Source organism: Macaca nemestrina, chromosome 4 (genome assembly GCF_043159975.1).
Source record: "Macaca nemestrina isolate mMacNem1 chromosome 4, mMacNem.hap1, whole genome shotgun sequence".
NCBI lineage: Eukaryota > Metazoa > Chordata > Mammalia > Primates > Cercopithecidae > Macaca > Macaca nemestrina.
Window position 1 is genome coordinate 148858778 of NC_092128.1, and position 24606 is coordinate 148883383.

The window sequence follows — 24606 nt, forward strand, 5'->3', positions numbered from 1 at the left end:
GCAGAGGGGGAGGCTCTGCGCAGGTGCATCCTGCGGGTCGGAAGACAGCCCGGCCCAACTGGCAGATGGCAGTGCTGTGCCCATGTCAGGGGGGCGTCATTAAAGCAACATGGTAAGTTACCCTCAAAAAACCTTTACATGACTCAATTTTTCAGTTTCCCTTAAAACTAGTCAATGACGTGAAATACCTTCTTCGTCGGTGGAGCTTTCGGAGTTGATGCACCTGCTCAGGTAGGGAGAGCCTGAGGCCGGGGCTGGGCCACTCAGGTCAGGGCCGCACGCCTCTCCTCCACAGGGCCCCAGCTCTTTGGTTGGGGTCTCCTGAAACGCCAAACAGAAACTCCCGTCAGCAAAGGCCTGCTCACGGGAACCCCATGTGACCGCTTCCCCACTGACAGGCGCATCGGACTGACAGACTGAGAAGTGAGCGTCTCAAGACAAGGGCGGCCCCGGGCCTGGGAGGACAGACAGACACAAGGCCCTGTCTCTCCCTCGTCCTGCAGCTCTGACCTCGGCAGAGGCACGAAGCAGCTCTCTGAGGCTGCAGAGAAGCGCAGAGCAGCAGGCAGGCGGGGACGAGCGGCAGCACTCAAGATGCCACCCACCAGCACCAAGTGTGTCGGCTTCTCCTCCACAATCCCCTGCCTGGACTCAGCTCAGCCCGGGATCCAAAGCGGGCACCACCCTGGACAGAGCGCTCCAGGAGAAGCCCTTAGTTCTGGCTTCGGAGCAGGAAGGGGGTCTTGTGATGCTCAGAAAGAGAAGGGGGAAATTCCAGCTTTCTTCTTTTCCCTGTTCTCTTGCTCTCCAGTCCCAAGCAATCCCGGGGCAACAGCTGTCTATAATCCTGAGGACCATAAAGCCTCCACTCCACTGGAGGACTGTGATCCCGAGTGGGAGGGGACCCTCACTGGGTTTTTCCCCTTCTGTCCTCCCACTGCTTGGCTCCAGACGTGCGTGCAGTTGCAGGAAGTATGGTGCATCGTGTAACTAAAGCCTCAAATTTCTAGCTAGGGGATCAGAAAGGAGAGGCCCAAAGAACTGCAAGTATCAGGGATATAACAGAAGAGGGAGGAGCTGAAAAAGGTGACCCTATGAGGCTGTTGGGGGGCTCCTGCGCTTACCCCTGAGCTGTGCGTGGTAGATCTGACTCTGAACACACCAAAGCTTTGAAAATGAACCTCAGGGGAGACCGGGGTGGAGTGCGGGGCACACACATGGGGCAGGTTCAAACAGCACAGCGAAGGCTTTGAAAGGGGAACTGGGAACTGACACTGAAACCACAGCCCACAGAAGGCTACTTGGAACTTGTGGCCTGCGCCCACGGGGTCAAGGCCTGCTAAGATAAAAATATCAACATTATTCACAGCATTTAAACACGGCACAGACTGCCTAACATGATAGGAGGGTCCAAAAGCTAAACTTATTTTGCATTCAAAAAACCAGGAACACCTCGATTTCCCTGGGAAAAGACAATCAACAAGTGCCAGTGTCACGGTGCCACCAATGTTGGAATTATCTGAAAAGGGACTACTATAAAAATGCTCCTACAGCTAAGGGGAGACACTTACCATGAATAGAAATAGAGAAAATCTTAGCAAAGGAACAGATGATAAGAAGAATGACAAAAAGCCAAATTCAGAAGAGAAAAGTACAATAACCAAAATCTAGCAACTCAATGGATGGGCTCAACAGCAGAATGGAGATGACGAAGGAAATCATCAGGGACCTTGAAGACAGAGTAACAGAAATCACCCAATTCAAACAAGAGCAAGAAAAAAAAAAAACCTGGAGGAAGACAGGACTAGAGCCTCAGAGCCTGTGAGACAGGACCTCAGAGCCTGTGAGACAGGACCTCAGAGCCTGTGAGACAGGATCTCAGAGCCTGTGAGACAGGACCAGAGCCTCAGGGCCTAACCCTGAAGTCCCAGGAGGAGAGGAGACAGGAGGTGGGGCAGAAAAAGTACTAGAAGAAAATAATGCCTGAAAACTCAGATTTGGTGAAAGATACAAAACTACAGATTTAAGAAGTTTAACAAAACAAAAATGGGATAAATACAAAGAAATTAGGCCGGGCTGGTGGCTCACATCTGTGATCCTGGCACTTTGGGTGGCTGAAGCAGGAGGATCCATTGAGGCCAGGAGTTCAAAACCAGCCTGGGCAACATAGTGAGATGCTGTCTCTACAAACAATTTAAAAATTAGCTAGGTGTGGTGGTGCACGCCTGTAGCCCCAGCTACTCAGCAGGCTGAGGAGGGAGGATTACTGGAGCCCAGGAGTTCAAGGGTGCAGTGACCTATGATCACACCACTGTATTCCAGCTGGGTGACAGAGCAAGACTCTGTCTCAAACAAAACAAAACAAGACACACACACAAAGAAGTCCACCCTCAGATGCACCATAATCAAACTGCTGAAAGCTAAAGCTAAAGATCTGAAAGCAGCCAGGGATAAAAGATGTATTACAGTTCGAGCATCCCAAATCTGAAGACCAAAAATCCAAAATGCTCCAAAATCCAAAACCTTTTGAGCACTGATATGGCGCCCACAGTGCTCACTGGAGCACTTGTGATTTCAAATTTTCAGATTTAGGATGCTGAACTGGTGAGTATAATACAAATATTCCAAAATCTTAAAAAACCAGAAATCTAAAATGCTTCTGGTCCCAAGCATTTCAGATAAGGGACGCTCCACTTGTACTTCTAGGAGAACGATCTGAGTGACTGCAAATTTCTCATGAGAGACCGTGGAGGGTGGAAGGAAGTGATACATTTTTAAAATGCTGAAAGAAAACAATTATCAACTCAGAATTCTATGCTCAGAGAAAATAGGCTTCGGGAATGAGTGTGAAATAAAGACAGTCTTAGACGGAAAAAAACACTAAGATAATTTATTTAAAAATAAAAGGAATCCTACAAAAAAAATTTTTTTTTATAAAAAAGAGAGAAAAGAAAAGCTAGTTAAATTTCTTTAATTAGAAGGGAAAGGGTCCCAGAAGGAAACCTGGAACATCAATAATGAAAAACAACAGAAGGACAGGAAGCCCTCCAGATCAGAGAGTTCCACCTCCTCAGAGTCAACCAACGAGGACAGAAAACATTCAGAAAAGACAAATAAGACATAACAGTACAACAACAACAACAACATAAATAATACAGTATAACAACTATCTTCATAGCATTTACAGTGTATGAGGTATTACAAGTAATCTAGAGATGACTTAAAGTCTGCAGGAGGATGTGTGTAGGTTATATGCAAATATGACGCCATTTTATATAAAGCACTTGGGCATCCTCTAATTATGGTATCCAAATTATGGAACCACCACTTCTTGGAAACCAAGGGACAACCCCAGAAACGATCTCAATAGAGATCAGTGACAAGACCGCCCGTGCATAGCCACACCTGTGCACACTAAGTCCTGCGGTTAGCCTTGTGGAACCCACATATACCAAAAGTCAGCCCTCCGTATCTATACACAGGTTCTACATCCCGAGAATACTGTGTTTTCGATCTGTTTGGGGTTGAAAAGAAGCCATATTTAAGTGCACCCACACAGTTCAAACCCATGTTGCTCCAGGGCCAACTGTAAAATACTATTCATTTCCTCTTGAGTTTCTTAGAATGTGTTTGATGACAGAAAGTCAAATGTGTTGCATGTCTGAGGGGTTATCAGTGTACATGTATGCAACACAGAAGAGCATGTCAAGATGGGGACGGAGGGCAAAAGGTCAGAGTGACAGAAGGGTTTCCACATTCCATCTGAAATATGCAAATATAGATTCTAAGTAGATTGTGAGAAGTTTAATACATACATTGTAACCCCCAGAACAACCACTACCAAAACTACACAGAGAACAGTGTATAAAAAAAAATTGAAAAATTAAAATGTAACACTAAAAATGTTCAATTTATTAAAAAGAGGAATAGAAATAAAAATAGAACAAATAAAATGGTATACATAAATCCAAAATATAAATAATTTTATTAAATGTAAATGATCTAAACATACCATTAAAAGGCAGATTTTTCAGAAGAGTCTTAAAAACCCCACGTAATTATAAGATCTACAAGAAACTCATAAATATAATGATACAGGTAGATTAAAAGTAAAAGGATGCAAAAGATACACCACACAAACATTAACCAAAACAATGTGGCCAGGAGCGAGTGGCTCACACCTGTAATCCCAACACTTTCGAAGACTGAGGCGGGTGGATCGCTTGAGCTCAGGAGTTCAAGACCAGCCTGGCCAACATGGTGAAACCCCATCTCTACAAAAAATACAAAAATTATCTGTGTTTCGTGGTGTGTGCCCACAGTCCCAGTTACTTGCAGGGCTGAGGCAGGGGGACTGCTTGAGCCCAGGAGGTCAAGGCTGCAGTGAGCCAAGATCATACCACTACACTCCAGCCTAGGTGACAAAGTGAGACTCTGTCTCTGAAAAAAGAAAGCTGGAGCAGCTCTGTGAATGTAAGACAAAGGAATACGGAAGGACATTACGAAAGGATAAAAAGGTCAATTCAGCAAGAAGATATCATCATTCTAAATGTATATGCACCAACAGAGCTGCAAAATACAGGAAGCAAAAATGAACAGAAATGAAAAGAGAAACAGACAAATCTAAAATCACAGCTGGAGCCTTCAACCACCTCTCAAGTATGCAGACAAATTGACAATGATAGAGAAGAACTAATACCATCAACAAATTAACTCTGACATTTATAGAACAATCCACTCACCAAAACCAAAACACACACTCTTTCAGGTACATGTGGAATAATTCACCAAGAAAGACCACATCCTGGCTCTAAGATAAACCTTAACAAATTTAAAAGCATTGAAACCATATTAAATATGTTCTCTGCCCATAATTGAATTAGACTGAAACTTAATAATGAAAAGATACGATAAAATCTCCAACTCTCAGAAATTAAACAATATACTTATTCAACAATATATTAACCGATTATTAGTAATTATTAACAATATATTAAACTGTATTATTCATCTATGCTCCCAAGAGGAAGTCTTACAAAAAACTTTTTGATCTGAATGAAAACAAAAATTCACACATTAAAATTGGCTGGGTGCAGCTACAGTAGTACATAAAGGGAAATTTATAGCATTAAATTATTAGAAAAGAAGAGGCCGGGTGCAGTGGCTCATGTCTGTAATCCCAGCACTTCAGGAAGCCAAGGCAGGCAGATTCACCTGAGCTCAGGAATTTGAGACCAGCCTGGGCAACATGACGAAACACAAAATACAAAAATTAGCCAGGCATAGTGGTGGGTGCCTGTGGTCCCAGCTACTTCCGGAGGCTGAGGCAGGAGAATCCCTTCAGCCTGGGAGGCAGAGGTTGCAGTGAGCCGAGATCACACCACTGCCTTCCAGCCTGGCGACAGAGTGAGACTTCGTCTCAAAAAAAAAAAAAAAAAAAAGGGAAAAGAAGTAAGGACTTGAATCCTAAGCTTTTCCCTTAAGAGTCTAGAAAAAGTAAAATAAATTCAAAGCAAGGAGAAGGAAGGAAATAATAAAGACAAAGCAGAAACCAATGAAATAGAAAAGAAAAAAAAATCCATGAAAACAAAAGCAAATTTTTGGAAAGATCAACATCAACAAATCTACATAATCTCCTCCAAACACTATCAGAGAAGGAAATACTTCCCAACTCATTTTATGAGACCGCCATTAATTACTGATAACAAAACCAAAGACAGTGCCAGCAAACAAACAAAACACAAACCGACCAAGAAAACCTAGGTGGAGCCCACGAATGTTACTCCTCAAAGGTGGAGAGCGGGAGCCTCGCAGACAGGCTCTCACTCTGCCGCCCAGGCTGGAGTGCAGTGATGCAATCATAGCTCACTGCACTCTCCAACTCCTGGTTTCAGCAACCCTCCGGCCTCAGTCTCCTGAGTAGGTGGGACTACAGGTGCGTGCCACCACACCTGGCCAATTTTTAAAAAATGGGTTCTTCTTATGCTGCCTAGACCAGTCTCACCTCCTGGCCTTAAGCAACCCTCCTGCCTCAGCCTCTCAAAATGTTACGATGATGGGAGTGAGCTACTGTGCCCGGTCTTCAGGGCTTGTTTACAGTATGACTGATGAGGCTGGAGGGAACTCTGTCGCGCTAATTGCAAGTAAGCATCATTACCCGCTACTTTTGTCTCAAGAACACTGTGCAACTGAGGAAAGACATCGCAAGCGCCAACAGCTGAACGCGATGCCAGGCTGTAGATTTTAAAGGTGCATGCAAGAGGCGGCAGGGCTCAGCGGTGAAAAGCTCGGTGCTCAGTCCAGGAGACTCGAGTCAAGCCCTAGCACTGCTACTCACTGGGGCCAGACCCTGTGCAAAGTCTACCTACTCTGAGCCTCAGGGTCCTCTCCATGAAGATAGTGACAAACACCCCCACATGGGGAAGCAAAAGAAGACTCAATGTAGAATAATAACTCAATGCCGGCACCCACAGACTGTTCACCAGCCTTTACTACTTTACACAGTAAGCGCTGGTTAAGTATTTGCTGAACTAACAAATAGTGATAAACCAAGAAACAATGCTGCCCAATCCCATGAACACTCAGTTAAAACTCTGGAGCAGGTACTTCAACAGCTTAAAAACGATACAACTTCAAAACCAGCTCATTAAGAACGAAAGCAGGAGCGGGAGGAAACCCTCAATCCTCAGCCTGAACGCTTGGTGGCTGTCGCTTCAAGGCACGCTGCAAGAGACGCATAAGCAAACAAATTTCAGATCATCAGAAAGATTTTCCTCATTTTCTTCTGGCCCTGACCCACCTTCCGACTCTCTCTGACACTAACTTCCTTGTCAAAGCCTCGCGTCCATTAAGCATGTCTAGTATTTGATCTCTGTACCTTCCATCCCGTAACTAGTGTGCCCTTGTCACAAGTCTTCATCTTTTGCAATTCTGCTCTGTCTTCTAAAGCCAGAAAAACTTAACATCCTCCACAGACTTGTGCAAGAGGCCCACGCTCTGCGGCCCCAGGGAGCTTTCTCCGCACGCTGCTTCCACTGGGGCCACGTCCCTCTCACTACTCCAGCTACCCCCAGGCTTTTAGGAAGTGGGGACAGCGTGCTCCCTAGCTCCTACCCGCACTGCTCACCGAGCACAGTTGACAGTTCCATCCCACCTATAGATTACCCCATCCACGGAGAAATGCAGCGATAATCCCAGTTCACAGAGATGGGGAAGAAAGGGCTATGTGGATGCATTGAAAACAAAACACAAACCCTAGGGGCCAGGTGATCCCTTCTCCCTTCCACTCTTACTAGAAAACGGCAGCTTGTTTTCCCAGGCTCCCTGAGCTCAGAGGCTCCTGAGTTCGAGATCTGCCTAGGAACCACCTGGGGAATGAAAAGAGAAAGGCGGCCTCTTGGCCCCTCTCACAGATTCAGGCTCAAGAGGTCAGGCTGAGCTCAGGAGGCTACTTTTCTTTTTTTTTTTTTTTTTTTTTTTTGAGACAAGGTCTCGCTCTGTCACCTAGGCTGGAGTGCAGTGGTACAATCCCGGCTCACTGCAACCTCTGCCTCCCAGGTTCAAGCAATTCTCATGCCTCAGCCTCCCAAGCAGCTGGGACTGCAGTCTTGCCTACCGTGACTGGCTAATTTTTGTTATTTTTAATAGAGATGGGGTTTCACCACGTCGCCCAGGCTGGTCTTGAATTCCCGATGTCAGGTGATCCACCCACCCTGGTCTCCCAAAGTGCTGGCATTACAGGCATGAGCCACTGCACCCAGCCTTACTTTTCATTTTTTAAACATCCACCTCCCCACAGTATATGCTATAGCTCAAATGCGGGTGATTTAATGATTTTTAAAGAAACATCATAAAAACCAAAGTGAACAGAACACAGAGGAACAAGGCATAAAGTGACATTCAACAGACGCAGCTCCCGGGGGAGGAGGTGGAACAGTGCCCAGATCTGCCATAGCCATGGACCCATGAGGGATGGTGCCACGCAGGGGCTGAGACCAAGGTCTGGGTTCCCAGAACGGGGCGAAAGGGAAGGCAAGCAATGTGAAGGAGACGGCGAGGACTCCTGCGCCTTCTAGAAGGTGAGGGGACCCCATTCTCATGTCCCACCACTGAGCTCTCCCAACAATCCAGCTGATTCAAGCAGCAAATTCAAGCGCTACAAAGAATAGTATGAAAAGGACTTTTTTTTTTTTAAAGCATACTTGAATTATAAGCTGTTACATTTTTAAAGGAGCCTAAATCCATGCCCACTCAGCAGTGCACACTAAGCCGCCTGCTCCAAAGCAGGGAAAGAGGACAGGTCAGGGGACAGAGCAGAAGGACCACAGACACTCCTGCTGCGTGTCCCACCCTCCAGGCACCCACCGCAGGGCTTCTGGTCGGCCCCTCTCCTGAGCTGTCTCCAGGGTTGCACGCCAGCCACGGTTCCAGGCTTGCACCCAAGTGGTAGGTCCTACTGCCAATTGTCAGGCTCTAAAAATTGGAGGCTGAGTGCAGTGGCTCGTGCCTGTAATCCCAAAACTTTGGGAGGCTGAGGTGGGAGGATGGCTTGAGCCCAGGAGTTTGAGAGCAGCCTGGGCAACATAGCGAGACCGTGTGTCTACAAAAATTAAACAACAATAACAAAACCTTAGCCAGCCATGGTGGCATGCACCTGTGGGCCCAGCTATTATGGAGGCTGAGGTGGGAGGATCGCTTGAGCCCAGGAGTTCAAGGCTGCAGTGAGCTGCAATCGCACCACTGCATTCCAGCCTGGACCACAGAGCAAGGCTGTCTCAAAAGAAAAATAAAAAGCAAAACAATAAAAATTTGGTGTGTAAAGGGTGACTAATTTCAGGAAGACTCCAGTAGAAGACCCAGGAAGAATATTTGCTCTTTTCCTTAATTTAATACGAATTCCCTGCACAAATGACATTTCTGCATATTCTTAGAACTGTAACCAACCCCAAATGACTTTTTATGAGTAATCACAATCTGCTGCCTCAAAACGGCAACTAGAAAACAGACCACACTCAATTTCCTAGCACATTTTGGAATCCTTATATGGATATATAGAGAAAATGATTTAGAGGGAACAGATACCTGGTCAAACAGGTAGACTGTGACATCATTGAAAAACGTGACTGCCTTCTTTTCCTTCTTCCAGTCCTCAGGCAGCGGGTCGGGGGCTCCGGCCGCCGTGGGCTTCAACAGACTCCGCAGGTGCCTCCCGTCCTCGTTGCTGAGGATGACGGGCACGGGGTGCTCGGTCTCGTCCTCCGACTCGGAGCTGAGGCTGTGCAGGTTAAAGGCCCGCAGGTCCTCGTCCGAGTCGTCGCTGTTTTCGTCCTCCTCGTCCGCATCCATCCCGTCCTCCGAGAGGTCGAGCATCCCCGACACCCCAAGTTTCCCCAGGTACTTTCCTTCGATGTCCGGCTCCTTCAACTTGGGGCCCTCGGAGTGGCTGGACAGGGACTTGTCCACCGCAGAACTGGTGTAGGCAAGGAGTTCGTTCGTGTTGGTCCCCGTGGAAGCAAGGGTGCAGGGGCGATCTTCCTGTGTCTCGAAGTCATCGCCACTGCTAAGTTCTGAGTTCAGCACACTCCAGGGACTGCTGGCCTCGTCTTCCGTGGGATGGACCTGCTGGGGAACATCAGTCTGTGCTGGCTCCGGTGTGGCTCTTAATTCCAGATCACCGGAGTTGTGCAAAGCAGACAGACAACTTTCATCTGGCTGGCTCTTTCTGGCTTCCAGGCAGCTATCCTGGGCACCAGGACTTTGCTCTGGGAGGACAGGCTCGGGCAGGGGCTGCTCCTGTACCAACACCAAGGCGGATGGGGAGGTTCCCGGGACCTCCTCAGACCTTTTCTCGGGCTCAGAGTCATTGTCTGAGAAGTATGCAGAGTCTCGGTATGAACCCTGGGAGCCAGCTGTGAATGTCTGAGGGGTCACTTCTGTGCCTCTGTGACCATCGCCGGCATCTGAGATGACAATGACCGGGTTGGAAGGCAGACCGCTGTGGCCACCATCGCCCACGGTGGCTGGTTCTGAGTCTGAGGTGCCCTCGGGGGCGGGATGCAAGGTCCACTCGGGAGACTCCAAGTTCTCTGTTTCGTAGCCGCTGTCTGCCGGCTTATCAGGCGGCATGAGTTTCTGAGGAGAGTGAGATCCTAAAGAGTCCAGCAGCGCTTCGTGGACGTCCACTGACTCCAGGGAGTCTGGGGTTTCCAGGGACGGCTCCGAGGCTGGGAAGGGCGCTGACAAGCTGTCTTCCAGGAGGCTGTCCTGACTGGTTGAGTCCGAGGAGAGGGCGGACACCAAGCCTGCTTCTTTCGCTGTGTCTTTAGAATTGAGCTGATTTAAAGTCTCCACAGCCTTCAAGTTTTTCTCTAGCTGGCGATGACTGGGATGGTCTTCCAAAAACGGTTCATTGTGTAATTCCTGTCCCAGTTCCGGAAGACTACTCCCCACACTCACCCTGCTGGCAAGGATGTCATCAGCAGGAACAGAGTCACTTTCGGTGAGTCGCAGGGTCTCCTCACCCTGGCCAGGAGAGTCCTGGGACCCGCCATCCATGTTGCGGGTTTTGGCATCGGTCGACAGAATTTCAACCGGGACAGTCACAGCGTCTGGACTGAGGTCCTGGCAGAGACAGTCCTCCGGGACAATAACATCTAAACACGTGGGCTGGGTTTCTCCCTGTGTCGGGAGTGAGTCTGGGGATACCCGATGGGGCGTTTCTTCTGTTTCGAGGGAGGTAGGAGGTACCTGCACTTCCGGGGAAGACTGCAATGAGGTGCTCAAAGTGTCACCTGTGAACATGACATCTGTGTCGTCACCCTTTGTACTTATGCTTTCCTGCAACAAAGACAAGCCTGGCTTATTTTCCACAAACTGAAGCTCAGTATCTAAAGAGTTTCTACGTGACGTTTCTAACATAGCTTCGGTAAAACCAGCATTCTTAAGTTCTGTCTGAAGATCATTTATGTGTTCTTTGCTGGACAATGAGCCTTTTAGTAAGTTTTTCTCTTGAAGAAATAAAAAGTTTTCTGACAATTCTTGAACATTCAATGGATCAAAATTATCTTGGTGTATAAGATTATCTGATAGGCAGAGAGGCTCACTGTCAAAAAGTTTACGGGGCTTTTCTTTCTCAAAGTGGCCCATTATGACTGACTCTTTGGGGTTATCCAAACTGGAACTTAAAGTGGCAGGTTTAAAGTCGGCTTGAACTCCGTTTAGTTCCATCAAGTCGAATATTTTCTGGTGACTGGGCAAATCTTCCGATTTGTCCAGATCATTAAATATATTGTTGAAAGGGCTCTCGGGGCCACTGGTCACGTGTAAGTCCCCCGGTAAGCTAGAGTCTTTGGGGTCTGTACTGCTTTGGAAGAAGTCCTCATCTGTACTGGACTCCTCAAGTTCAACGTTCCTGAGCGCCGTGAGCTGGGGTGGTTCAGGGCCAGTCCTTTCTGGATTATCCATGTCAGTTGTGAGCAGCGCTGGCGGGTAATCAAGCTCCAAGTTACTGCCACTTTTTTCCTCTAACTGGATATAATAGTCACTTCCAACAGAAAGGTTGTGGGCATCAAAAACAGGAACCACTCCAGGGGCCCTCAGGGGGACATCCTGGCTGCTGTCATCTTGCTTTCCGGGCCCGGGATCTGAAAGTGAACTCTCAAAAACTTCAACTGGATAGAAGATGCTCGTGTAGGACAAGGCTTCGTCCAGGTGGCCCCGGCTGCGCTCATCAAAGTGGTCGTGCTTAGCGGCCTCCCAGACATACTCAAAGCTCAGGCCCTGGCTCGTTTCGGTCACAGTGAGGACTTCCTCCATTTCACGACCCAGCCGGTCCCTGGCAAAGTGGTCGAGAATTGGGAATGCAGCATTGTTGGAGGAGTCTCTGCTATTTGTGTTCGGCTTCAGAGCGTTCCACTGCTGTTCAAAGTCGACCTCTGAGTCCCGCTGGCTCTGCAGCCGCAGGTAAGTCAGCAGCCTGTGCACATCTTCTGCCGCGGGTCTCTTTTCTGGTGACAGCCAACAGAACTGTAAGACTTCATACCTGAGCAGCACATGACAAGCAATCAGTGGAACCATCACGAATCTTTTTGTTTTGTTTTCGAGACAGAGTCTTGCTCTGTCACCCAGGCTGGAGTGCAGTGGCATGATCTCGGCTCACTGCAACCTCCACCTCCTGGGTTCAGGCAATTCTCTTGCCTCTGCCTCCCAAGTAGCTGGGGTTACAGGCGCCTGCTACCGCAACTGGCTAATTTTTGTATTTTTGGTTCAGACGGGGTTTCACCATGTTGGCCAGGCTGGTCTTGAACTCCTGACCTCGTGATCTGCCTGCCTTGGCCTCCCAAAGTGCTGGGATTACAGGCATGAGCCACTGTGCCTGGCCGAATCAGTTAAAAATATCAAAAGAGGCCAGGCACCCTGGCTCACGCTTGTAATCCTGGGGCTATGGGAGGCTGAGGCAGGAGGATCACTTGAGCCAGGAGTTCAAGAACAGCCTGGACAACATAGTGAGACCTCATCTCTACTTTTTTTTCTTTTTTTTTAATACAAATAAATAAATAAACAATATGAAAAGACTTTACAAGGACCCTAAAGCCAAGTCAACACCCTAAACATTTCTACACCTTTGTCACTGCCAACCACATTAAGTAGTTCAGCTCATGGTGAGGTCATCGTGAAAGAGGAAATGAAGAAATACAATATTTGGCCCACAAATTTTGTGTTTTGGGGACACTTCACAGTGAAGATGAAACAGAACAGGTGGAACGTGAGGCTACCAACCATCTATCAGAGTAGGGCTGCTCCAGCTGGGGCTTCGGGAGCTTTGTCTCTCTCTCTCTAATGACTTGGTTGAGGACGTCTAAGTTGGAAAGGTTTGAATACGGCTGTGCAGCATTGTCAAAAAGCTCCCAAAGTGTCACACCCAGGGACCTGTTGGAAAAAGAAAACGGTTGTTTCTCTCTCCTTTTAGATGTTAAATTCTTAACACTCACATTTGTTATATAGCCAGTAATTTTAAGGACAAGGTGTGTATTGAAAAGATTAGTAATACAATTGTTCTTTTGTTTGTTTTGTTTTGTTTTTTTGAGACAGAGTCTCACTCTGTCACCCAGGCTGGAGTGCAATGGTGCGGTCTCCACTCACTGCAACCCCTGACTCCCGGGTTTAAGCGATTCTCCTGCCTCAGTCTCCCAAGTAACTGGGATTACATCATGCCCTGCTAATTTCTGTAATTTTAGTAGAGACAGGGTTTCACCATGTTGGCCAGGCTGTTCTCAAACTCCTGACCTCAGGTGATCCACCCTCCTTGGCCCTCCAAAGTGCTGAGATTACAGGCGTGAGCCACCACAACCAGCCAAGATCGTTCTTTAATCTCAAACCAATAATCAGCACAATAGCGCAAAAAAAAAAAAAAAAAAAAAAGTATTTCTGTTAAAATGAGGAAGCCCATGCCTCCTATTTGCTACTGAATACTACCCTAGACATTTTGGCCAACGAAAAATGTACAAAACAGAGATAATAGGTGTAATTATGTGGATGAGATGACTATCAACTTTTAAGTACTCAACAAATTATTGGAAAGACCATCAGCATGTTCTAAAAATTTGGCAGAATGGCTGGAAACAAGATAAATACCCTGAATTCTGATTTTTTTTTTGGTAGAAAAATACACCTATTAACAACAGTAGTAAACACCAGAAAGCATCTAAAAGGAATCTTTACACGGGCAAGACAATGTCTGAGACCCACAAGTTTGGTTTGAGTTACTCCTCAGTATCGTGGGTTTTGCTGCCATTCTGAAGGGATCCCCCAACACGCTGGCAGCTGTCTGTGTGCCAGGAGAGGCCCTGAGGGCTGACTCACCACAGCCCTTCTCAGTCCCAGCCCAACCCTCTCTCACACCCCGGTGCTCTGTCCCCATGGAAACAGCCTCTGCTGGCTTGCTGGGTCAGATGAGCTGCCTCTTGTTTCCTCCATGAAGTCTCTGCATCTCCTCCCCACCACGCACTGCCTCTGTCCTGCACTTGTGTCTCCTATTTACTGCCATGTTCCCGAACCTGACTCTCATCTGTGTCCTCTGGGAAGCCATGAACACACACACTGGTAAGTCAGGTCCACCCCTAAGGATGCTGAGTGGGTAGATCCAGGAGTGGTCTAGAAAACTCTCTTTTTAAGGCCGGGCGCGGTGGCTCAAGCCTGTAATCCCAGCACTTTTGGAGGCCGAGACGGGCGGATCACGAGGTCAGGAGATCGAGACCATCCTGGCTAACACAGTGAAACCCCGTCTCTACTAAAAAATACAAAAAAAAAAACTAGCCGGGCGAGGTGGCGGGCGCCTGTAGTCCCAGCTACTCGGGAGGCTGAGGCAGGAGAATGGCGGGAACCCGGGAGGCGGAGCTTGCAGTGAGCTGAGATCCGGCCACAGCACTCCAGCCTGGGTGACAGAGCGAGACTCCGTCTCAAAAAAAAAAAAAAAAAAAAAGAAAACTCTCTTTTTAAAAAGCTCCCCAGTGATTGTGATGTCCAGCCAACCCTGCATGACACACCCCAAACAACGAGGAAACAACTACATTTTGACAAAAATCACTAAAGGAGAGCACCAGAGCACGTCCAAGGAGTAACAGGGACTCAGGAAACTCAGGACGGCCACAGCGAGAGCGGAAGGAAACGCCTGGCCTCCGCCACCCCATCCCTGGAAGGGGCAGCCAGGAACCAGGAGCAATCTTCTCTTCCAGGTAAGGGCAAGTAAGAGGACCTCACTGTGCACACCTACATCCTCACACTGCTCACTGTGCACACCTACGGTCCTCACAGGCAGTAAGCCCAGCTGAAGAATTCAATAAATGAAATAAAAAGAAATACAGAACTTCAACAACAGACTCAAGCAGAAGAACCTCTCCACTTGAAGAAAGGTTGTTTGAAATTACTCAGAGGGAAAAAGAGAGAAGAATGAAAAGGAGTGAAGAAAGGCTTCAGGGCGTATGGGAGACTACAGAGCAAACAAATACACACATTATGGGAGTTACAGGAATAAAGGAGCTAGGAGAAGGCAGAGAAAGGCTCTATAAGGAAAGAACAGCTAAAAACGTCCCAAGTCTTGGGAGAGATATAGACATCCAGATCCAGGAAAATCAAAGGCCCTCAAAATACAATCAACCCCAAAAGGTCATTTCAGAGGCACATTATGGTCAAACTGTCAAAAGTCAAAAACAAAGATAAAGATAAAATTCTAAAAACAGCCAGAGAAAAGCATTAAGTCACATAGGAGGAAAGGAGAGAATGGGATGGTACATTCAAAGTACTGAAATTGGCAGCTAAGAACACTATGCCCCGCAAAGATATGCTTCAGAAATGAAGGAGGGCTGGGCGTGATGGCTCATGCCTATAATCCCAGCACTTTGGGAGACTAAGACGTGAGGATCGCTTGAGGCCAGGGGTTCAAGACCGGACTGGGCAACACAACATGACCTCATCTCTACTAAAAGTAAATACATATAATAACAACTTTTTAAAATAAAGAATGGAGAAATAAAGTCTTTCCCAGACAAGCAGAAACTGAGGGAATTCATCACTATGAGACCAGCCTTAAGAGAAATGGTCCAGGAGTCCTGTATCTGGAAGCTAAAGGAGGATAACCATCATCATGAAAAAACACAAAAGTATCAAACTCACAATACACAAGGTAGAGCAGATACACAAGGGAGAAAGAAAAAGGAAGAAAACCTCCTCACTCATGTGGAAGTTAAAAAGGTTGATCTCATAGAAGTAGAGAGTAGAAGAGTGGTTACTTGAGGCTGGGAAGGGGAGGGAGGGGAGGAATAGTGAGAGGCTGGCTAACAAACACAAAATTTCAGCTGGACAGAAGGAGTAAGATCTAGTGTTCTGCAGCACTGAAGGGTGACTATAATTAACAACAAATTTTTGTATATTTTCTTTTTTTTTATTTTTATTTTTTGAGATGGACTCTCGCTCTGTCGCCCAGGCTGGAGTGCAGTGGCCAGATCTCAGCTCACTGCAAACTCTGCCTCCCAGGTTTATGCCATTCTACTGCCTCAGTCTCCCGAGTAGCTCGGACTACAGGCACCCGCTACCTCGCCCGGCTAGATTTTTGTATTTTTTTAGTAGAGACAGGGTTTCACCGTGTTAGCCAGGATGGTCTCGATCTCCTGACCTCGTGATCCACCCACCTCAGCCTCTCAAAGTGCTGGGATTACAGGCTTGAGCCACCGCGCCCGGCCAAATTTTTGAATATTTTCAAACAACTAGAAGAGCAGCTTTTGAATGTTCCCCAAAACAAAAAAAAAAATGACACGCTTGAGGTGAAGGGGATACTAGTTACCCTGATTTGATCATCACGCACTGTATATAGGTATCAAAATATTACACTAGGCCAGGTGCGGTGGCTCACACCTGTAATCCCAATACTTTGGGAGGCCGAGGCCGGCGGATCACCTGAGGTCAGGAGTTCGAGACCAGCCTGGCCAGCATGGCGAAACCCCATCTTTACTAAAAATACAAAAATTAGCCAGGTGTGGTACATATCGGTAATCCCAAATACTCGGGAGGCTGAGGCACAAGAATTACTTGAACCAGGGAGGCGGACATTGCAGTGAGCCATGAGCCGAGACTGTACCACTGTACTCCAGCCAGGGCAACAGTGAGACTCTAAAAAAAATACATATATATATATATCACTGTACCCCATAAATATGTCCAATTACACTCGTCAATGAAAAAGATAATAAAAGCAAAAAACATTGTTTTAAAGAAATCCAAAAGAAGGCAAGAAGAGGGAAAAAAACCCCAAAAATCAAAAAGCAGGACAACAGCACATACAACATAGCTATAAATTAAGAAGGCTGTGACAGAAATTGTTAGTCAAAGTTTTAGGTGCATCTTCTTAGCTTCCATTAAACAGACTCCTATAAATCATAGTATAAACATGACAGTTCACACCCCTTTCAGTTTTTTCTTTCACTTCAATAAATACGTATTAAATATCTATTATATATCAGGTCCTGTGGGAGGCACAGAACATGAAACGACTTGGTTCCTGCTTTTATAAAGGAAAATGGGTAGCAGAGGCAGTATTCAAAACGTTAACTACATCACTACAATTGTGATAATTGCTATTATGTTTCTTAAACTGTCATTTTCACACCATCAGGCACTCTTTTGTTCCTGCATCTTATACAACTACTTTCCTTTAAGAAAGTACTCAAAGAGGAAGAAGTTAGGACTTTGTTAAAGAAATGCCTAATAAAACGGTAAGCCAATACATACCAGATATTACTATACTTAGTCTGATCTGCAGTGAGCAGTCTGTCTTGAAAGCTGGTTACTAATTCTGGAGCAGTCCATCGCAGAGGGAAAACTTTTTTATCATCTGTTTCAATATAATCCTCCTGTTTTGTTAGAAAGCACACAGAATTTTGAATAGAATTATACTTTTGGTGAGTTCAAGAATTTAAATCCATGGTATTCTCAGAAAACATATACCCAGTCCAAAAAAACCAGGTCAGAAAAAAAAGCAGGCATGAAGAGCGACTTTCTGGGCGGAAAGTGGGTAAGGAGTTTCTCTGAAGCCTCCTGGGCTTCATGGGCTCATCTGCAAGCCATGAACACTTGCTAAGTCATCTTTCCTGGAAAAGGAAAGTACGCTGTGTCTGATGCATATAACATAGACTCTGAGCAAAACATTACAACAATATATACTGGGCCTTATGTGCTGAATAGTGAAGCCAGTTAGTAAGACTGCAGCCTTTAGACTCTGACAGGGATCTGAAGTCCTCATTCTACCATTTAACAGCTATGGGATTCTAGGCAAGCAACAACTTTGTGAAGTGTTTTCCGGGTCAGTGAAATGAGGAAAACCCACTCTTTGTGGTGAGGATTAAATGAGATGATGTAGGCCGGGCGCGGTGGCTCATGCCTGTAATCCCAGCACTTTGGAAGGCCGAGGCAGGTGGATCACAAGGTCAGGAGTTCGAGACCAGCCTGGCCAACAGGGTGAAACCCCATCTCTACTAAAAATACAAAAATCAGCCGGGCATGGTGGAGGGAGCCTGTAGTCCCAACTACTCGGAAGGCTATGGCAGGAGAATCGCTTGAACCCAGGAGGTGGAGGTTTCAGTGAGCCGAGATCACGCCACTGTACTCCAGCCTGGGTGACAGAGCGAGACTCCATCTCAGAAAAAGAAAAAAAGAGATGATGCAGGATGCAGGCAGGTGCTGCTAAGTGCCTGGCATCTAACAAGTGCTTGAGACACTAGAGCTACTATGTAGACAAATAACCAACTTCTATTTGCATAATATTCTTTGAAAATATTACCCATTTGGTCCTCACAAGAACTCTGAAAAATAGAACAGATCTTATCCGTATGTTGCTGCTTAGAAAGTGGTGGTCAAGGCTGGGTGGGGTGACTCACACCTGTAATCCTAGTACTCTGGGAGGCTGAGACAGGCAAGTTGCTTGAGCCCAGGAGTTTGAGAACAGCCTGGGCAATATAACAAGACTCCATTAAAAAAAAAAAAGAAAAGAAAATGGAGGTCAAGTGGCTTCTCTGAGGTCTCCTGACAGCCCAGAGCTGGGACAGTCCCATTCTCTGCCCCACAGCGCTCTACCTCATTCACTGGGGCTACACAAACACACACAAATGGAAACTTCATTGACTTCTTCACTTTTTTCCTTTAGGATATATTTGTGACAGAGTTAAAAAAAAAACCTAAATTCCCAGGTTACTGAATGTGAGCTGAAATTTTACTGACCATGTAATGGAGAAACATTTATATGATATGTATATTTTATCATTAACAGGTGGTAATTACTGTTGCTCATGTGTTCACTCCAAAATTTATTATGCACCATCAGACTACATCATTTATAAATATTTTTAGGCTGGGCGCAGTGGCTCACTCCTGTAATCCCAGCACTTTGAGAGGCCAAGGCAGGCAGATCACAAGGTCAGGAGATCAAGACCATCCCGGCTAACATGGTGACACCCCATCTTGGCCGGGCGCGGTAGCTCATGCCTGTAATCCCAGCACTTTGAGAGGCCGAGACGGGCGGATCACGAGGTCAGGAGATCGAGACCATCCTGGTCAACATGGTGAAACCCCATCTCTACTAAAAATACAAAAAAAATTAGTGGGGCGTAGTGGTGGGCGCCTGTAGTCCCAGCTACTCGGGAGGCTGAGGCAGGAGAATGGCGTGAACCCGGGAGGCAGAGCTTGCAGTGAGCCGAGATCGTGCCAACGCACTCCAGCCCGGGCGACTGAGCAAGACTCTGTCTCAAAAAAAAAAAAAAAAAAAAGAAACCCCGTCTCTACTAAAAACACAAAAAATTAGCCGGGCTTGGTGGCGTGCGCCTGTGATCCCAGCTGCTCGGGAGGCTGAGGCAGGAGAATGGTGTGAACCCAGGAGGCAGAGCTTGCAGTGAGCCGAGATCACGCCACTGCACTCCAGTCTGGGCGACAGAGCGAGACTCCGTCTCAAAAAAAACAAAAAAAAATTTTTTAAACAAACTTTTGGAAAGCTGTCGCAAAACCTCGGACATAAAGCCGCAGACTTACACAAGCCACACACCAGAAGCCCAGACCACCATTAAAATGACTGCTGCAAATCCTCTCCAGAAAGCCTCAGACCAAGATTCTTACAAATAACAGTGGGGCATCTGGTGACATTACAACTTCACAATACAAATTAAATCAGACTGAAAACAGTTAAACCTTTGGCTTACCTTGTACCTGCTGAATCCTATTCCGTAATCTCCCACTTTCACATTTAAGTCGGAGGTGAGAAAACAATTCCGCAGGGCTAAATCACTGAAAACAGACGGAAGTGAACACGGCAAGAAGAATCAACAACCAGGATCGTGCTGTATGGAAATGCCACAGAAACGGGCTTTCTCTCGGGATCCGAGGAAGTATATTGAGCTCTCTGCTTAATAATTAATGTCTTAAAATTCTTTTTCATAGAAGTATTATATATGTCATCAATCACTTAAATAATAAAGATGATCACAATTTTTGGCAAGTAATTAGCTCAGGTTAAATACTGACCATATCTGTACCATGTTCTGCATTAAACCCAGATTTACGGCTTGTTTCCTTGTATTTTCTTTTTTTCTTCTCATTCAGTTTAGAAGTTTATTTTGCCAAGGCTGAGGACCATGCCTGTGACACAGCCTCAGGAGGTCCTGACGACATGTGTCCAAGGTGGTCAGGCTACAGCTCAGTTTTATACATTTTAGGAAGACATAACACATCACTCAATACATGTAAGATATACAGTGGTTCAGTCAGGAAAGGCAGAACAATTCAAAAACTCGAAGTGGAGGCTTCCAGCTCATAGGTATGTTAGAGTAGGTAGTTAGATATGGACAGGGCAGGAACGCACCCCCTCACACCCCCACCCCCACCCCCTATTGCCCCCAGGACTGTCAGGCGACCATAAGGTGACGGTCAGGTGGTTGTTAAACTGTCTCTCTAAAATGGTAAGTGGTCACAGTCAGCACCAGGAAAAGACAGTCTCCTAATAGAAAACACTCGGAGCTGGTGTTACCCTCTTCTCAGTAAGATCTCAAACAGGCACACTAAGAAGCAAAGTGGCCTCTTATACAAGCTTCCACCGGGAATGCTCAAAGGGAAGGGAAAAACTGCTCAAGTGAACGGGTGCACAGCTTCAGCAAACCCCAGAACCATGACAATGTATAAAACCCCAAGTCAGGGGACGAACAGGGCACCTGGATCTTGCAAGTCACCTGCTTGGCCCTTCCAAGTGTACTGCTTCCTTTCACTCCTGCTCTAAAACTTTTTAACAAATTCTCACTCCTGTTCTAAGACTTGCCTCAGTCTCTCCCTCTGCCTTAAACCAACTACAGCCCCTGAGCGAAACTCTTTCCTCCAAGGAGGCAACAATCAAGTTGTAGCAGACCCACATAGATTCACCACTGCTAAGAGGTGGACTCAGATTTTCTGATTGGCAACTTGTCAAAAGAGTTCACCTAAAGACCAGAAACCCAGTCGGGCAAGGTGGTTCATGCTTGTAATCCCAGCATCTTGGGAGGCTAAGGCAGGCAGATCACTTGAGGCCAGGAGTTCAAGACCAGCCTGGCCAACATGGCAAAATCCTCTCTCTACTGAAAATACAAAAAGCTGGAGTGAGGCTGGATCATGGTGGATCACACTTGTAATCCCAATACTCTGGGAGGCCAAGGCAGGTGGAACACTTGAGGTCATAAGTTCAAGACCAGCCTGGCCAACATAGTGAAATCCCATCTCTACTAAACATACAAAAAATTAGCCAGGCATGGTAGTGCATGCCTGTAATCCCAGCTACTCAGGAGGCTGAGGCACGAGAATCGTGTGAATTCCAGAGGTGGAGGCTGCAATAAGCCGAGATCGCACGACTGCAATCCAGCCTGGGTGCTCAAAAGATAAAAAATAAAAATAAATAAAAAATAAATACCTGAAATCCCATATAAGGGAGTGTCTGGGTTAAGATAAGGGGTTGTAGAGACCATGGTTCGTATTATGCAGATGAAGACTCCAGACAGCAGGCTTCAGAAAGAATAGACTGTAAATATTTCTTATGAGACTTAAAATGATGAAAGACTCAGATAATTCTCTCCAGGATTGGAGAAAAGACTTAGAAAGGGAAAGGTATTTTCTTTTTTCTTTTTTTTTTTTTGAGACGGAGTCTCGCTCTGTCGCCCAGGCTGGAGTGCAGTGGCCGGATCTCAGCTCACTGCAAGCTCCGCCTCCCGGGTTTACGCCATTCTCCTGGCTCAGCCTCCCGAGTAGCTGGGACTACAGGCGCCCGCCACCTCGCCCGGCTAGTTTTTTGTATTTTTAGTAGAGACAGGGTTTCACCTTGTTAGCCAGGATGGTCTCGATCTCCTGACCTCGTGATCCGCCCACCTCGGCCTCCCAAAGTGCTGGGATTACAGGCTTGAGCCACCGCGCCCGGCCGGGAAAGGTATTTTCTACAGAACGTAGATTTTGCCTGTAAGAGACAGTTTTGCACGGCCATTTTTAAATATGTCAAAGGAATATATTTTGGGGCAAAATACTTCAATTTCTTCCAGGGCCTGCTATCTGTCATGTGATGCTTTACTTTAGTCAGGCTGGAATATAGTGTCTTGTTGCTACAAAAAGCCCTAAGATCTCTGTTTTAATGTTAATGCTGGTCAGCTGTGCCTGAATGCCAATGGGAGAGTATAATGCGGCATGCCTGATGGCCCCCTCCCCATCATGTCCTGAACTGTGGGATGCCCTTGGCTGAGACGACGAGTTCATTCAGACAATTAGGAAGCTTAAAGTTTTATTTTTAGCTTACACTTCCATATTTCAGCTGTTGTGAATAATGCTGGTATGAACATGGGGGTACAAATTATCTCTTTAAGACCCTGTTTTCAACCATTTTGGGGATACACCCAGAAGTGGCATCACTGCATCATATGGAAATTCCATTTTCAGTATTTATAAGGAGCCACCATACTGCTTCCCACTGTGACCGTACCATTTTACCTTCCCACCAACAGTGCACAAGGGTTCCAATTTCTTCCACGTCCTCGCCAAAACATATTACTGTTTGATGTTGATAGTAGCCATCCTAATGGATGTAAGGTGGCATTTCATTATGGTTTTGACTTGGATTTTCCTAATGATCAGTGATGCTGGGCATCTTTTGGTGTACCTATTGCCATTGTATATTTTCTTTGGAGAAATGTTCATCCATTTTCCAATCAAGCTGTTTGCTGCTGAGTTGTGGGAATTCTCCATATATGCTTTATAAAACCCTTTTCAGATATGTAATTTGCAAATACTTTCTCCATTCTGTGGTTGTCTTTTCACCCTATTAATAGTGTCTTTTGATTAACAAAGTTTAAAAATTTTCATGTAGTCTTCACTGTTGTTGTTGCTTGTGCCTCTGATGTCACACCCAATAAATAACTGCTGAATAAAATCACTGTCATAAAGTATTTTCCTTATTTTCTTCTAAGACTTTTATACTTTTGGGTCTTACATGTATGTCTTCGATCCCCTTTGAGTTAATTTTTGTATATGGTGTTGGTTAAGGGTTCAACTTCATTTTTTTGCATGTGGATATCCCGTTTTCCCAGCAGCGTTTGTTGAAAAGACTATCCTTTCTCCATTGAATAGTCCTGATACTCTTGTTAAAAAATCATTTGACTGGCTGGGTGCAGGGGTTCACACCTGTAATCCCAGCACTTTGGGAGGCCAAGGCGGGCAGATCACGAGGTCAAGAGATCGAGACCATCCTGGTCAACATGGTGAAACCCTGTCTCTATTAAAAATACAAAACTTAGCTGGGCATGATGGTAGGTGCCTGTAATCCTAGCTACTGGGGAGGCTGAGGCAGGAGAATCTCTTAAACTCGGGAGGTGGAGGTTGCAGTGAGCTGAGATCGTGCCACAGCACTCCAGCCTGGCAACAGAGTGAGGCCCCATCTCAAAAAAAAAAAAAAAAAAGAAAAAAAGAAAAGAAAAAAGAAAAAAAATCATTTGACCATATATATGAGGTTTTGTTTCTGGGCTCTCTCTTCTATTTCATTGGTCTATATGTCTTCCTTATGCTAGTACAACACTGTTTTGATTACTGCAGCTTTGTAGTAAGTTTTAAAATCAGAAAAGGTGAGTCTTGTAGCTTTGTTCTTCTGTTTCAAGACTGTATTGTATTGACTATTTGAGGTCCCTTCAGATTCCATATGAATTTTAGGATATGCTTTTCTATATCTGTAATCCCAGCTACTCGGGAGGCCTAGGAGGGAGGATGCCTTGAGTCCTTGAGATGGAGGCTACAATAGGCCATGATTGCGCCACTATTCCAGCCTGGATGACAGGGTGAGAGCCCATCTCTTTGGGGAGAGCTTTACTGGTCCACAAATCTAGCTGACATGTGAAAATGCATGTTCTTGTTATAGATAAAAAATGACTTAGGCTCAGTACAATAGAGTTCTCCAAACCCAAGTCTTGGTTTGCAAACAGAAATTGAAGAGGAATCAAGAAACAGAGACAAGGTAAGTTCTCCCTCAACTGAGCTGCTGGAAAAACAGCATCTCCAGATTTTCTTTCAGGCTTTGAGAATTTTTCTCCCATTCCACACTTCTATCTTGATACTGATATCACCGTGGCGCAGAAGGGCTCCGCAGAAGGGCTTCCCAGCTCCTATTTCCTGAATCCTCCTCCTCCTCCCCTCCTCTTTCTGTCTCTCTCTCCCTCAGTCTGCCAGGTGCTGGCGGAGCCGGCCGGGCCTGGCCCGACCTGAAAGAGCGTTTCCTTGTATTTTCAGAGTGACTAGGAAAGAACTCTAAAATGCTATTAGCAAAATTGCCTGAATTTTTTTTTTCAGCTTGTATTACTTAATAGTCTAGTAAGAGTCTAAGTAAATATATAGTGAATTTATAACTTTATAATGAATTTATAATGAATTTATAACTTCAAGCACCCAAAAATAATCCACATTATTAAAAACGTTTATTTGTTCCTTTTTTAAAAGATACGCAAGCGTTGCAGTCAGGCCCTTTCCAAATTACTTTCACGTCTTCCAAACTCTACTTCTCCACAAGGGAGGGAAAGAGCGTAT

General features: G+C 46.0%; 1 protein-coding gene and 1 long non-coding RNA gene across 4 annotated transcripts in view; both read right to left on the reverse strand.

Moving 5' to 3' along the window:
- Nucleotides 1–24606, reverse strand: part of LOC105497830 (lemur tyrosine kinase 2) — a 109876-nt gene that overhangs the window by 5723 nt on the left and 79547 nt on the right. For all 3 annotated transcript variants that reach the window (XM_011769253.2, XM_011769264.2, XM_011769273.3), the window contains 5 exons: nucleotides 19737–19821; nucleotides 17281–17402; nucleotides 12778–12927; nucleotides 9082–12040; nucleotides 189–321 (listed from right to left, as the gene is read on the reverse strand). In XM_011769253.2, the coding sequence (XP_011767555.2) occupies nucleotides 189–321; nucleotides 9082–12040; nucleotides 12778–12927; nucleotides 17281–17402; nucleotides 19737–19821 (3449 nt within the window). The remainder of the gene's footprint in view (nucleotides 1–188; nucleotides 322–9081; nucleotides 12041–12777; nucleotides 12928–17280; nucleotides 17403–19736; nucleotides 19822–24606) is intronic.
- On the reverse strand, nucleotides 14589–17274 carry LOC139362952 (uncharacterized). The gene is made up of 2 exons (XR_011622614.1): nucleotides 14797–17274; nucleotides 14589–14766 (listed from the first exon to the last, which is right to left on the reverse strand). It is a non-coding gene; the product is annotated as an uncharacterized lncRNA (long non-coding RNA).